The 15,215-nt window shown below is 42.6% G+C and overlaps 1 protein-coding gene across 1 annotated transcript in view; it reads left to right on the forward strand.

Annotated features, from left to right (window-relative positions):
* Positions 1-5,617: 5,617 nt before the first annotated feature.
* Positions 5,618-15,215, forward strand: part of LOC110981609 (metal cation symporter ZIP14-like) — a 29,110-nt gene continuing 19,512 nt past the window's right edge. Inside the window, exon 1 of the mRNA XM_087131292.1 lies at positions 5,618-6,167. Coding sequence (XP_086987418.1) covers positions 5,862-6,167 — 306 coding nt within the window. The 5' untranslated portion in view covers positions 5,618-5,861. The remainder of the gene's footprint in view (positions 6,168-15,215) is intronic.

Below are 15,215 nucleotides of genomic sequence, written 5' to 3' on the forward strand. Positions count from 1 at the left end.
TCTAACAAATGCTTCCGACTCACGAAACTGAACACCAAAACACATACCGCGGGGGTGTCCACGCGAATATGAATGCTTTTGCGTGTTTTTCCAAATTAAATGCTGCCCTTCACTTTTTAAAGAACAAGATTGTGCAATCGCGTGCTCTTAGAATGAAACTGAATGATCAGTTTTGCTCTTTGAATGGTGATGTAGATCGTCAATCCATTTCGTGCTAATTTGAATGAAATTATCGCTAATTCGTGTGCGAAGATAATGAATTCGACCGGGAAAACAAATACTTCACGCTTTTTTCATGAATGCCTTCCTATGGTAGTGGATCACAATTCATTCAGTATACATAGGAAAGTGCACATAGGGCCTAGGGCAAAGCCAGACATACGTCTCAAGTATTGCGAATTGATCTTTAACACTCAGTTACGGCATTTCAAATCAAATGTGCGTCCTGTGCTTTCATTGAGGTTGTCAGAGGTACTCATAAGTATGTCTTTCTGACAACTTAAGAGTTTGGAACCGAAATGGCTGTTCATCATCATGTAGGCCTAGGCCTAGCTGTCCGCCTTGAGCAGAAGCACCCCCTCGTCCGTTGAAAAAAGCCGTGTTGGTCGGAAGTGGTCGGTTTGTTTGTAGCGACATGCATGCATTTTCATAGGTTGTTTGTAAACCACCGAATCGAACATCCTGAGAACAACGGAGCTTCCGTTCTTAGAAAATCGCGCCCTTTCTCCTTCCAGCTCGAGGTCCAGTGTGTTCTGAATGTACGTTGATGCTGACCTAGGATCAACCATTCTGGTTGATGGGCTATTATTGAATCAAACCCCCCCCCCGACCCACACACACTCCCATTTTTTGTGGTTAGAAAAATTGAAACAGATTGTGAAGAATATTTCGGACTTCCCAACGACTAAAATGCATTCAATATTACACCCAAAAGGAAACACAACTTTAAACGCCATAAATATGCCATTCTGATGTAAGACTCTACATCAGTGTCATGTACATCAATATAGAAAAAAAATATGATCGTTGGGAAAGGCTGATGGTCTCGCACAGATTTTAGTGAAAGAGGTACGTCACACTGGGTCACAGCTAACGATGCGCAGAACATTGTGGGTAAATTTCTGCCAGGCGCGCGAGCTCGCTCATACGGTGGTTTCTTACTCATTGCTATAAATATTCTCACTACACTTTATTGGTTCATCCAAAATTGATCAAGATAACCAATGGTTTGAAATATATTGCCAAAAAATACGTGATCAGCGATACCATGGTGATACTCGGTGATAAGATTTGATCAAGGCCATGTTTTTATCATATAAGCCGACAGTGCGGTACACGTTAAGGCCAGTTGCTGTTGGCTAACCAAACAGATCAGACAGCATTCACAAAAAAGAAGTGATAGCCCCGCGGTGTCAGGTCGAGCTATCAGCCCCTTTCCACGTATTTTTCACTCCCATTCGACGTGTGGAAATTAATGACTTCGATCTTGTGCAGCGGTTACTTGACCGGACCCTTGTGAACCATACAACTTGCCAATCCTCTATTGAGCATTCTCGTTTTGAAGACTTCGTTTGCACTGTCAACAAACGATTACATTAAAACTCTTTGTATGTGCTCTAGAAGGGTGGTTAAACGGGCTAAAACACCACAGATTCACGAAACGATGTACTACTGAATTTAGCCTCAAATTTAAGTGGTTACTAAGATGATGAATTATTTCCGTTTTCAATCGATCTCTTTGCCTTTTTTCTTTAAATTTCTCAGTTTAAAAGTTTTCCCAGAACAGTGAGAGACTGCATACGACAGGCCAGGATCTCAACTGCACAACACAATCAGTTCTATGTAGCTAGATTTTTTGTTCGACTGTCATGATTTATTTCCGCGCAGCACGATCACGCTTTACACGCATGCAACCGATCCAGCCACGTACTACGCACGGTACACTGCGGCCTGTTACACTCCTGTAACGTACCACGGCGTAGATGTGCGTGTACATGTACATGGAAATTCACGTCGGACCCCGGTGCACTTGTTCATGTGGTGTATGCATGTATAGTGCATGTAAAACTGGGGATATATACCGTGAATTTCATTTCCTGGCAATGTTATAATGACAGATAGGCCTCGGTTTCAATACTAACTTTATGTTAACGTAATGTACTTTTGTGTTCATCTTTCGTTCCCAATCTGAGTCACTGAATTCCTACGCTCGTAAGGCCGTAAGATTATGCGGGATAAACGGAATCGGTGCTGAGTTCGGTCGCGTCCGGTCGGCAGTGTTGTAACCAAGTCATTTTTTTCCAAGTTAAGTCAAATCCCAAGTCAAATTTTAGCAAGTCAAGTCAAGTCTCAAATCATTTTTTCCAAATCAAGCCAAGGCTCGAGTGTAAAAAATAGCGACTCGAGTCCGACTCGAGTCCGAGTCAGCGACTCGAGTCAACAAGAGAAAAAAATCTAGCGGAAAACCGTCAGCACCCGTCTAAAACCTTCAGACCTTTCTCCACCACAGATCACTTTTGAAAATTTCAGGAAAACTTCGAGTTCTTTGTTTTGAGCCTTCAAAAATTGCATCAATATGTAAACAAACTACCGCTTACGAAAACAGCTTTTTACAAAACATCACTAGTTTGGACCACTCTGCTACTATTTCTCATTTTATTTTCACAAAAGACGTTAGAAAAAGACCTTATCTAACCATGAAAATATTTTGGGGCAGGTATTTTTATTTTCAAAAAGTGAAAATAAGACGTAAATTTCATGAATGAATCAGACCCTAAATGACCCTAAAAGTAGGACATGCGCAGTTAATAATTTCCCTTTGAAGCATAAATCAGTTCCTCCAAGTTGTTCGGGCGCTGGTTGACGAGCGACGTAAGGGCCGTGTGTGCACTAAAAGTATGGTGTTCTATAACTGCTGAAATTGCGTCACGTCGTCCTGTCGCCCCGACGCTACAACGGCCCCGTCGCGTCGTGGCGTCGCCTCCTTTCTCATTTCTTTTATGCTGTGTATGCTTTATGCGTTGCGTTGTGCCGTCCTGCGTCGCATCGTGCCGTCGTGGCGTCGAGTCGTGCCGTGTTGTATCTTGATGCCGTCGCGTCGTGCCGTCGTATCGTGCCGTTGTGACGTCGCGTCTTGCCGTCGTAGCATAGCGTCGTGGGTCGCGTGTCCTGTCATTGTATGGATTTTATACAATGTGGGTTACGACGTCGCGTCGTGCCGTTGTGCTGTCCCGTCTTGATGTCTTGCTGTCGCGTCGTGTCGTCGCACCGTCGTATCGTGCCGTCGTGCCTTACGTTTTCTAAAAATGGCTGGTCATTCCCAAGGCCAATAGAGGGCGTATGTCACAAGTCCTGGCAAAAATAATGTGCGCGCAAAGGGCACGGACGTACATACACAACAAACCTGGACTTGCAACGCCTAGTATGAAATAGAAGCCAACCAGCGGCTATTTTACAGAGCCAAATACAAATTCGTGGATCGGCTTGCTTCTATTGACGCCAGGGAGAACAAAAGCAGGCATTGCCAGGCAATCTTTGTATTCGGCTTGGTAAAATGGCCGCTAGTGGATTCAATGATCTCCATAACCTGATTAAGGGAATTGCAAGTCCAATTTTTTTATTACGTCCGGGGCATATGCACAGGGTTGCGTTGCACAACACCAAATACGCGCCCATAGAAAACAGTGCAAAATCAGACTAAAATAGCCTGTTGACTCTCGGGAAGGGGTTGTCCTCCGTTTTTTTTCACTGGAAATTCAAGATTATAGCCAGAAGATCACTTTTCGTTTCAATTTTATGGGGGTTAGCCACGTGGATTTTTTTTATTCGCCTTTCCCCGAAGATACCCCCAAAATAGCAGTAAAACCATGCGCTCAGCTCTGAATGTAGCCCCCCCCAAGAAATACCCCGAACTGGAAACTACCAGTCCCAAATTCGGGACTTTTAAAAATATTTCTATGATCCCTCCTGATTATGGCCTGTCTTATTGTAAAAAAAACCCGTGGGATCACAAAATATTATTGAGCTCGCGCACAGAAATACAACGATTTGGTGGCATGCACCCGCAGGCCCTTAGATTTGAACTTAACTCCGTCTCTAAGGGCAACCCCTGTTTCCAACATTAATGAGGCGAATCGCAAAAAACAGTGAAAAACGTCAGCAATACTTTAATGTGCAGGACTAAAATAATGTAATTGTAATGGTTCGATTGAATAGTTTCTGACTTGCTCTGGTAACAGGTCATAACGTGCAAGTCCAAGTCAAGTCACAAGTCAAAAACTGATGGTTAAAAGTCAAGTCATGAGTCACAAAAATAGCGATTCAAGTCCGACTCGAGTCCAAGTTAAGTGACTCGAATCTACAAACTCTGAGATATTATAACAATGGAGTGAAGCGCCAGTAGACCACGTCAGAGCGCAGAATGAATGAATTACTATAAAACCAGCGTTTCAAGAGTAGGGCATTGCGACCTTTTTCCTGGTTGTCACAATCGTATACCAGGCAAGATATGGGACGGAGGGGTACCCCCTCCAGACTATTGTTACCTCACACACCTTCCTAGAAATCTGTAAAGAATTCCTGAGATTCCGATCAAACAATGACCAACACAAAGGCGGGGGGGGTTCTCTCCGTCCCATATCTTGCTTCAACTGTACGATTGCGCTGGACCTATGATGTGTTGTGATGGTAATTATGTAGGATGGTAATCTACCTATTCAAGATAAACTGGTCAAGCATGCAGTGTTTGCACGTGCCCTTACATGTGGTTGAAACTGCCTGTTGGAATATATGTAATCACTGTTGAACTGTCCGGGCGTGCTGGTATTGTTTACATTTAGCGCAATCCAGTCACGTGGGTGAAAACGGTGTATAGATAGGTTCTGAGCTGGGGGACAAACCCTGGAAATAAGTCCTAAAAAAGTACACTAGAGGGCGCTAGAAATTCATTTTGTAGATGTTTGGAAGCAAAATTATTTGCACTTGCCCATTCCATCTCATCTTTTGAGAAATTAAAAATACAGTGGTTTGAGGGAAACAAGGAGTTATTGGCCAAATCCCGGGGTTGGGGTATATATCTGCCACTTTTCGAGGTGGGAATGGAAACATCCCACCAGGTCATTGTGAGCAAACAAAGGATTTTTCTGACTTCCAACCAGTAAAATCCATTCAGGATCACTCAAAAAAGGGAAAACAATTTAAAAAAAAACATAAATATGACGTTCTGAATACATTACAGATGTACATCAATATCTTGATCATCGACCTCTATAAATAGTCATAGACTGTCAATCCCTTCTTCTCAAAGTGTCATGGAAGGCAAGTTATGCCCCCAGCTTTCCCGATGCTCCATCTCTTATTTCTTACACAAGTTTATGCCACTACAAAGGGCAGTAAGAGGAAACCTTCCTGTTCATCACGACTGTTTTTATGTCCACGTAGAACGAGGTTAAATCGAGAGCTCATGAGTGTTGAGTACTAGCTGTGAGTTGTTTTACTAGATATGGCATTCAATTCCAAAAGTAACATCCCTCTGGTCGATAGAATGGATCTGTCCTAAGCAGTGCCGTGCGCACCGTGCAAAATGACCCGCATCCTATCCATGCACTTTGATTCTGTTTTCTTCTACAAGGAGTGGCCATTATTTATTGTAGGTCACTCGTCATATATAAGGACTGTGTGAATGCAATAAAAGTGAGATAAGTAAACATTACTTTGACTGATAAGCACAGCTTCCCGGGGTGGCGACCACCGTGACGCCTGAGTACCGGATTTAATTATTCATAATCTTATCGGATTTGGTGCCGTGTGCAACAACTCCCTGGACTTATCGCGTAGAACTCAGCCACAGGTCGAAATTAAAGATGGCGCCGATCCGCATGATGGATTTTCGTGCCGTGTGCACAATGTATTTGTTGATGTTCGGGATTTCCAGCTGGCTCCACGTGCTCGCAGCCGGCGAGATCACCACCGAGGAAACCCACCACGACCACGGTCACTCAGATTTGATCTTCGGGGACCCCTTTGAGGAAATTTTTGGCCGATTGAAGGAGATTTCCTTTGGTGCCGACAGGAACATCACGCGCGATGAGACTTCCACGGTTCTTCAATTATTGTTCGAGGAACGGATGCATTGCAGTCACAATTTCAACATTTCGAATTGCCAGGAGGTAAGAATTTAGAAGAATCAAAGTGTGTACACATATTTGACACAAAATGTGATGAAATTTACTCATCCGTAACATGTCAACATAATGTTCCAGAGGAATTTACAAAGGAGTCATTTTTCATTTACATCCATGAACGAATTTCGTGAATTGTCAGTTATTTACGACATGAACTAAGGTTTGCCATATATTCACAGCCAATGAGCAAGCAAATGAGCTTGTTAATTGTATGCATAGAGGAAGGACACAGAAAGAGTTGCAACTCAGGCACTTCAAAGCGTCCAATGATGGTCGCGACCGAGTTTGACGAATAATAGAAAACATTCCAAAAATGCCCGATTACTGCCTGCATCTTAGCTGGACAAGTGGGGCCAGTAATATCCTAGCCATACTTGTAGTTTTTTGCTTGCGATTAAATACAAATTAGGCCTATCGCTGTGACCAGGAAATAGAGAGAAAAATCCCTGATATTAGACCTACTTTTGCCATCGTAAATAAACTTTTTAAAATTTTGATACAATTTTCAATTGTCCATGCAAAGTTTCTAATTTTATTCTCCTCCGTCCAATACATCAGTGTTCAAAGAATTGGTAGGAATTTGGCTAAGACTGGCCAACAAAACGTTCACAACTACTGGAAAGCTTAGTTCATTAGGAACAAAATGCGCTGTTTCATCACAGGTAGTGATCGGGAAATTTCATAAAATACGCTTTTGTACAAATGCCGTAATAAAAATGATTCAAACAAGACACAAAATCTTGTAAACAACCGGGCTATTTATACCCAAAATAACTCCAGAAGAAAGAGCTCATTAAGGGAAATAACTGCAAATAGCAACTAGTGTAATGCAAGCAACTGCGCAAGCATTGAATTTGATGTTATGAGATCATACCAATCACCAACAAATGCATGAATATTCAATTTCCTATACCTCAGTATACAAAGTTTTAAGGTGCAGATTACCAGCGAAAACATGCGGCGACAATCATTCGGTACAAAGGGATTTCGTGGTTGTGAAACAGATGGTGCGAGGCAAGCGCTCGCTGCGCTCCGGCTATGGACATACCAGGCATGCCAGAAAGCGGTAATTGGCCAGATGTTACAGCCCGGGCAGTTCAAACTCCTTCTGTGTCCTTCCTCCATATTGTATCATGGAGGTAGGAAAAGGTTGTATGTAACAACAAATATTTAATTGTGGTTGTATCTAACATTTGCAGCATCATCACAGCATTTTATATAAAGACATTGAACGTCTTTGACGTAAAACCAGAGATTTCCTTTATCAGTCTACAGAATTTCAGTTCAGACGTAATCATGACTGTGCAAAATTGTTTTACGATTGTTTGGATGATTAATTTTTTTTGATCGGCGTGTACAAACATTCTTTACACGAAATGGATAAACTGTCACAAGTTCATTGGGCCACGACTCAGCGGAAATAGAATTTCAAACCCAAGCACATTCAGTGAAAGCACACCGATTGCAGTTGTTTTCAGCGTACACTCGTATGCAGAAAACGTAGATGTACGTCCTTAGTTTAGCAAGTCGGCTCAACTATTTCTGCTTGGTAATATGCGCACGACACAGATGTCATATTATAAATTCATCAATTTGAATTAGTTTCTGTCATATTTGAATGAATTAGCTTCTGTGATATTTTATTGAAAGAAAGAAAGAGCAAATCGAATATCTACGTATGTAGAAACTGCTCTTACATAGTAAATGCAAGCCCAGAATTTGTCACTCTTTAATTACCCGGCTGATCCTTGTTCCAATTTCCTTTTAAGACCGTTGATGAAGTTACCATTTGTGATAGATTTACCTTTACCTATATACCATGCCATGCCATGCCATGCCATGCCATGCCATGCCATGCCATGCCATGCCATGCTATGCTATGCTATGCTATGCCATGCTATGCTATGCTATGCTATGCTATGCTATGCTACATGTATAGTACAGGCGCCCTCTATAAACACCTTGAAGCAAAGGGCGACAGCACGTCGTGCGTCGTTTCGTGCGTCGCGTCGTGCTTCAGGCGACGTAACCCGGGATGTAAGTGACTTCGTCGACAAGACAGACGCGCCACGATTTGCAGGCTCCCATTGGACGATCGCTGAAGTTACACGTTAACTGCCGGTTCCATGGTTCCATGTGAACGGCGATCAATGCATGTAACACTATGTGCAGTGCATGTGCAGTGTGCATGGTGACATCACACTTACAAACCGGATAGGTGACACGACGTACGACACGACATGCAATGCGACGTACGACGGTGCAGCGCGACGTGCCGTCGCGTCGTGTAGTTGCTTCGTCTTGGAAGAGGCTAGAGAGAGGCTGGAATGTGTGTCGTAAATAGTACACCATACTTTTCGGCATGGTAAGATGGCTGCCCGGTGCTTCAGTCGGTACAAGCACTCAAGTCCAGATATTTTATATAACATCTGTGGTGCACGTGCATTTGTGAATGAGCGTTGGCAAGAATATAGTCTATGTACGCTTCACCAACTCGGCAGTTCTGACTTTGATGTGGTCGCTGGCGTAAATATGTACCGGGAACTTTATGAAGAGATGACTTGTCTGGTCAGTGCTGTTGAAAAGCGAGAGGGGTTGCTGACTTTTAAGACCCTGGGGGCCGATGTTCATGATACAGATGTACATGAACATCTGTGATGTCTGACACTCCTGCCTTCCCCGCGGTAAATAAGTGGGGGATCCACCCCCATGGATGACGTCATTCCTAGGTTATTAATACATATATGCATCCAAAAGCAGACAACACACTTAAAACAGGACAGTATTTTTATGGACCCCAAAACTTGGAAAACCAAAAGCTAAAGTATAATGTGAACTAGCCCACCTAGCTGTGCTACACCTGTTTTTCTGTTCGATTGGCCCATAAAGTATTAGGGTTTTAAGGTTACTTGTATTTGGATTTGTTTTTTTTTAGTTTTGTTTGGACTGGCAACATTCTGAGTCGCTTGCATGCAAGTGGTGGTCTACGTCCATAAGAGCTCGGGGCCCTTTTTATTTATGGTAGCAATTGCGTAACCTCAAGCCATTATCTTATTATACTTATCTCCTCGTAAAATGATCCATGAATCTAGAAAAAGGTTACAATGGAATTTTGAATGATGGATTGATCGCTATCCAAATGGCACACACACTTGTCCATCAGGTTACTGCGGAAGCGCAACAAAGGTGGCTCTGTGAAATATTATTCAACAGATTAAGCTATTTGCAATACTGAATTATTTATTAAAATATATTCATGTTGCCTCGATTACCCACAGCTAACAAATTTATACAGTACAGGTGCTTAAATGTCATGTCTCTTCTTTACTATAAATGAATTTCTGCTCTCCTCGTTGTAAGGTGTATAGCATATTATAGTATTTGAATGCTTGGGTATAAATCCTGGTATTCGATAGTATATACTTGGTGGAGATTTGTTTTTCTTTTTGTACAAGGGGCTGGCTATTGGATCATTCCCCCACTTTTTGTGGTGAGAAACAGAATGAGGGGTTTAAGGTAATAAGTACCCAATGACCAAAATGTATTCTATAGGCCTAGTATATATTGAAAGAGAAGGGAAAATCACGAAAACTCAAACTATGCTGTTTTATGCAAGGTAATGGGTGTATCTATTCATGAAATGTACATCAGTGTCATGTGGTGTCCAACAACCCCAATCCCTCAAATTTAAGGCAATCAATACGAGCGATTCACGTGCCATCAAGAAAGGGCCACGGAGATTTCAAGTGTCCTGTTGACATGAACATTGCTGTGACTTGCACCTGCGATATCTTTGATGGACTGGGGCATTCCGTGCATTGAAAAGAAGAAAGACATAATTGAGACTGATGCTCGAAATACACTGAAGAATATTCTACCCATGCCACTGAAATAATTCAAATTCTCTGCGCGCATTTGGTTCATAATTTGTCGCCCGTTTTATTCCCATAGCTCATTGTAAACTTTTCAGTTTTGATTGAAACTCATGCCTTAGACCACGGTACAGATTTATCCCTACTGCTTGTATGGCATATGGACATGCATATACATCTCGCATTACGAAACAAGAAAGTGACTTTGGGCGTAGGCCTATACATGTACATGCATTTCTGTATAATAGCAGAGCCATGTGAATTCAGACCCAGCTACACCCAGGCTATTGTTCGTTTCACGGTGTCATCTCGTTTATCTCTTTGCAGTATTTGCTTACGTAGACCTGAGGCTTGCTGAATCAATGATTTAGGCCCTATTTGGGAAAGTACAGCGCTCTTGGTTATGTACATTTCCAATATGGATTATCTCTGATTGGACAAGAGTTCCTCGTTTTATTGTTTAAAAGCAGAACTTCAAAGAAATACAAATGTCATGTAATTGTTTTCAATATGCATGTGTAGTTCAACATAATTTCGCACCCATAATGCCAGGTCAGTCGATTTCGTTACACTCTTCAGACGGATTCTCGTAGTCATAGTCAAGCTATCAAAAACTAAGGCGAAAAAATCTGGAAGACATTTACGCATGCAATACTGTAAAATCTAAAGATTCATGCTACGTCACCATGAACCATGATGACCTCACCCTTCCACAGGTGAACTCACTGGGACATGCACAAACGGGTCGAAAGTTTCCACTAAAACTCAGTGGAATTTTCATACTATTCCAAATTTATACAATCCCAAAGCGGGCCCATGAACCCTGTACTCGTTGATCGAAATGTCAATCATAACGAAAGTCTTATGGTCGATTCTGTTCAGAATATTTGTGTGACAGCAATGCAAGCAACACAACAAACTCATTAAAGTTGTTGAGTCACAGGTATTTTCAAGACTATCAGCGTATCCGGGTTGAGCTCAGACACCGGCGTTGTCAGGGATTTTTCCAGGGGCAAAGCACTGTTGTCTGGGGGGGGATCTCCAAAGGATATAACGAAAGCTTTACGGTCGATTCTGTTCCGAATATTTTTGTGACAGCTATGCAAACAACACAACAAACACATTTGTAGAGCCACAGGTGTTTTCAAGATGTTAGCGTGTCCGGGTTGATCTCAGACATGGACGTCGTCAGGATTTATTCCAGGGGCAAAGCACTGTTGTGGGGGGGGGTTTCTAAGGGGCACAAAGGACCAGCCAGCAACTTTAACTGATAAGCCATTAACAGTGGAAAGGGGTCATTTTCGATGTTTTTCAAGCGATTTCATCCTTCGTTTATTTCACCATGTCGTTTTTTAAGTTGTCGTTTCTTTAGCTTTTTTCTTTCCTTTTTATTCACATTCGGGGGGCAATTTCCCCTTTGCCCACTTCTGTAATGACGCCTAGGCCTGTGTCAATTGGGCAAACTCAGTATTTCTCTTCAAACGACTTTTCCTTTTTCTCACTTGTGAAAAAATCCACTTTTTCTAAATGAAGGTGCCAATAAACAGTGTTTCTAAAATGTTCTAAACTGAACAAGTAAAAAACAGCCATTGGCTTAATCTGGTCGTTCTTCAGTAATTTGTGACATAAAACATGGGAGTTCGGATTCAGACGACTTTTTTTTCTGCCGTTTGGCTTGTACAGGCGTTGTGTGGGCGACTTACATAGTTGTGAAACATTTTTCACCAGAAATGATAATAAAAATGATATTAATGTTTTAATATTGAACATTTGTCGAGATGAAGACGTTAGCCCATTGAAAAAGATTAAAGCAGCATTGCTACCATTAATTAAACCACTGAAACTTTGAGCCAAAGAAGTTAAAACAATCAAGAAAGCCGCAATAACTCTGCCGCCGGCAAGGTAATGTTCGTCTACATGATCTGACCGAAGACTCGACGAATCCGAATTGACCAGGTGTGTAGTTTCATATTTTTCTTCAGGGTGTCCTACAGCAACATCAATGCAGCCTGAAACTCAATGTTTCGGAGGAATTTATAATATAAATATCCCTTGAAATAAAATGTCTCAAAGTCTTCGTTTAACATGATTTATACTTAAACTCAAAAGGAAGGAAAGTGGGCAAACCATTTTGAGTGTGTGTGTGTGTGTGTGTGCCACAGCTTCGATGTGGATTTATTCACAAACTCCACCGGAATACCAACATACGTATATTGGGCAAACCGGTACACAAGGCAGCACCTGCGGCCACCTCGCATAAAACCATGCACAAAGAGCTGAACCCTGTACAAACGTGATACCCATGACCACGAGAACTCCCCAAGGCATAAGTTCCAAGTAAACGCCAAAACTTAAGGGCGTTAGTCAAGAATGTCGATGATACCCACGATCACTGAGTCGAGAATGTCCAAAACGACTCTCGATTTATTTAATACCACGCACAATATGATAATTAGGTACTACCAACCTAAAGAACGCAAGAGTATAATATTTACAAACGCTAGTTTTTCATGCATAACATAAAGGAAGAAACTTTTACGTAACCCAGTACTTGTTTTAAGAACTGTAATAAGTCAGTAACTTACAGTATCATGCAATCTAAATTTCCCACCGCTGGAGCATGCGCCCATGTGGAACGTCACAGGCTATTAATAAGATACACACGTGCACTGGTATTAATAAATTGAACTATGATGTTCAACTCCCCATTGTCATGCCGTGTGGCACATCAATTGATGTATAGACCAGGTAGCTTATCACTTTTTAACAAACAAATGGTGTTCCATTCTTATTCCGTATCAAAAAACTGCCACTCGCGGGAACCGCGACCCACGGAAAAAGAACAGAACATCGATGAACGCCTCTCCGACAGGGAAGTTTACAACATGGACAAAATGCAGCTGCGCAGGTTTTCCCGAAAGATACCACAACACACGGATGACAGATGGACCCCGTCCCTCCTGAAGAGGGTTGCCGCCGACCAAGTAAACTGTGGATGGTCAAGCACTCTGACCCCACGTTGTCGGCATTATGATTTAGCCCATCGTTAGCTGCGCGGCGAACCCACTCCAGGGACTGTTGTGACTGTGCACCATAATAAAAAAGGTGCGGCAGTGTCGTGGACCAAATAATGACGGCGTCTGGAAATTGTTCGCAAACGTGGGCGATTGCAATCACTATCACCTGTCGGAGAGCGAAAAAAATAAGCTGCACCAAGTCATTCGTACCTAGATAAACAATAATTACTGCGGGATTCCCAAGCAACCGCACTAGCAGGTCTGGTAACTCGTGAATTCGCGCTCCACTCTTCCCTTTCCATATTACTTGAATAGGGAACGCCCATGTCAAAAGTAGCCCATCGGATCAGGGAATCGCCAACAATCCACGCACATCGAGATCTCGAATCTGGTACATGTATATGAGTAAATGAAAACAGAGAAAGGCATCGCTAAACCCCAGGCACATTGGATAGTGGCAAGGGACGCAGGTAACATTTAAGGGCGTCTGAACGCCATCGGCCCATTCGCTGAATGTCCTCAAAGGGGACTCCATGGCAAAAGCCGTCGAAGCAGCGGCCCATCCGGAAGGAGTTAAGTCGATAATGACCATCCCCTAGACCACAAACCGAGCAAGGGGTTGGCCGTTGATGTGGCAGAACAAAGGGCCCTGTATGTGGGGGCGAACTTGGAGAAATTTAGTGAGCGCTGTGACCGGACAAAGTGCAGGTGTCACTGATTGAGAAATATGGACCTGCTGTGGGGGTCCATGCTGATTCGTTTTGGTATGGCGCATATTGAGGAGTACTGACTGACCGGAAGTTGTATTGCCACCCCTCAATGTAACATCCGATACCAGCAAAACGGACTGCTGCACCTTATCCTACGAATTGGCCGCGAACTTCCCCACCCGCAGGAAACCAAAAATGCTGACAACATGGCCGCCCGAAATAGTTTCGTTTCAAATAATGATGAGGAAACTTGCGGCAGAGCCGCGATGATACGTGAAGGTGAAATAGGAACCCTCTTGTCTTTGCTATTACCACAACGCCTAGAGCCCTAGAGTATTTAGCAACTACAAAGGAGTCCGTGGGGTCAGGTGCGCCTTTTAATTGGCAACCTACTCCCAACACATAGATCGATATCGTTGCTGGGGAATAACGCTGCAACGAAAGCCATGCGATGAATTGTCAAATACATCTGGGGGTTATAATGTCTTGGTTGTGGCGGTGAACCCCTGACTGCAAGAAACGACAAAATGCATTCCAGCAGCCGAAACGTCGCTACCAGCAACACGACACCGCGAGTCATCGATTATTAGCTGGTTCGGCAGTTCAGCCGAACCAGGTATTGTAGGCCTAATCATTCTGTTTTTTTTTTTAGCTGGATCGGCAGTTCAGCCGAACCAGGTATTGTAATCGTTCTGTTTTTTTTTCTTTCCTTTTTAGCTGGTTCGGCAGTTCAGCCGAAGCAGTATTGTAATCGTTCTGTTTTTTTTTTCTTTTCTTTTTTTTTTTTAGCTGGTTCGGCAGTTCAGCCAAACCAGTAATGTAATCGTTCTGTTTTTTTTTCTTTCCTTTTTTTTTTTTCTTCTTCTTCAGCCAAGTTTTTCTACCCCTACACTTTGGCATCTAGGAAAATCAGAACAATTTCAAACTTGGTGGATAGCTGTGTGATTATCCAAGGACGGTCCTAGAAGAAATTCACAGTGATAACTTCAGTAGTTTATTTATTATTGATTTTTTAAGAATTAATTTTCCCCCATAGACTTTGTACACAGATTGCACACAGTTTTCGGACTGTCCTATATCAGGCTATGAGGGCGCTATTGCAGAATTACGGTCACACCTGCCTGGGCTTTCAATTGTCAAGAAACTGTCCCATATTGAACCATGGATGGCGTTGTTGCACAACATAGGGTTTGTACACACATTGTCCCGCATAATGCGTGAGCAGTCCTCAACTTCGACCCAGAATTACTACCACAACGAAGAAAAAATCAGACTAAATTTTCCCTTCCGCTCGATCGCAAATATACCCAAGTGTGCAAATATTAAATAATATTTCATAAGTTTTTCCCAGTTTAGACAAAAATCACGTGACATGAAATTAAAGGAGCAGTTTTCCTGCACACGTGTTTCTAGCCCATTGACTTTGTACACGTT

Source organism: Acanthaster planci, linkage group LG21, assembly GCF_054643075.1.
Source record: "Acanthaster planci isolate LZ-2023a linkage group LG21, COTS_SCS, whole genome shotgun sequence".
Lineage (NCBI taxonomy): Eukaryota > Metazoa > Echinodermata > Asteroidea > Valvatida > Acanthasteridae > Acanthaster > Acanthaster planci.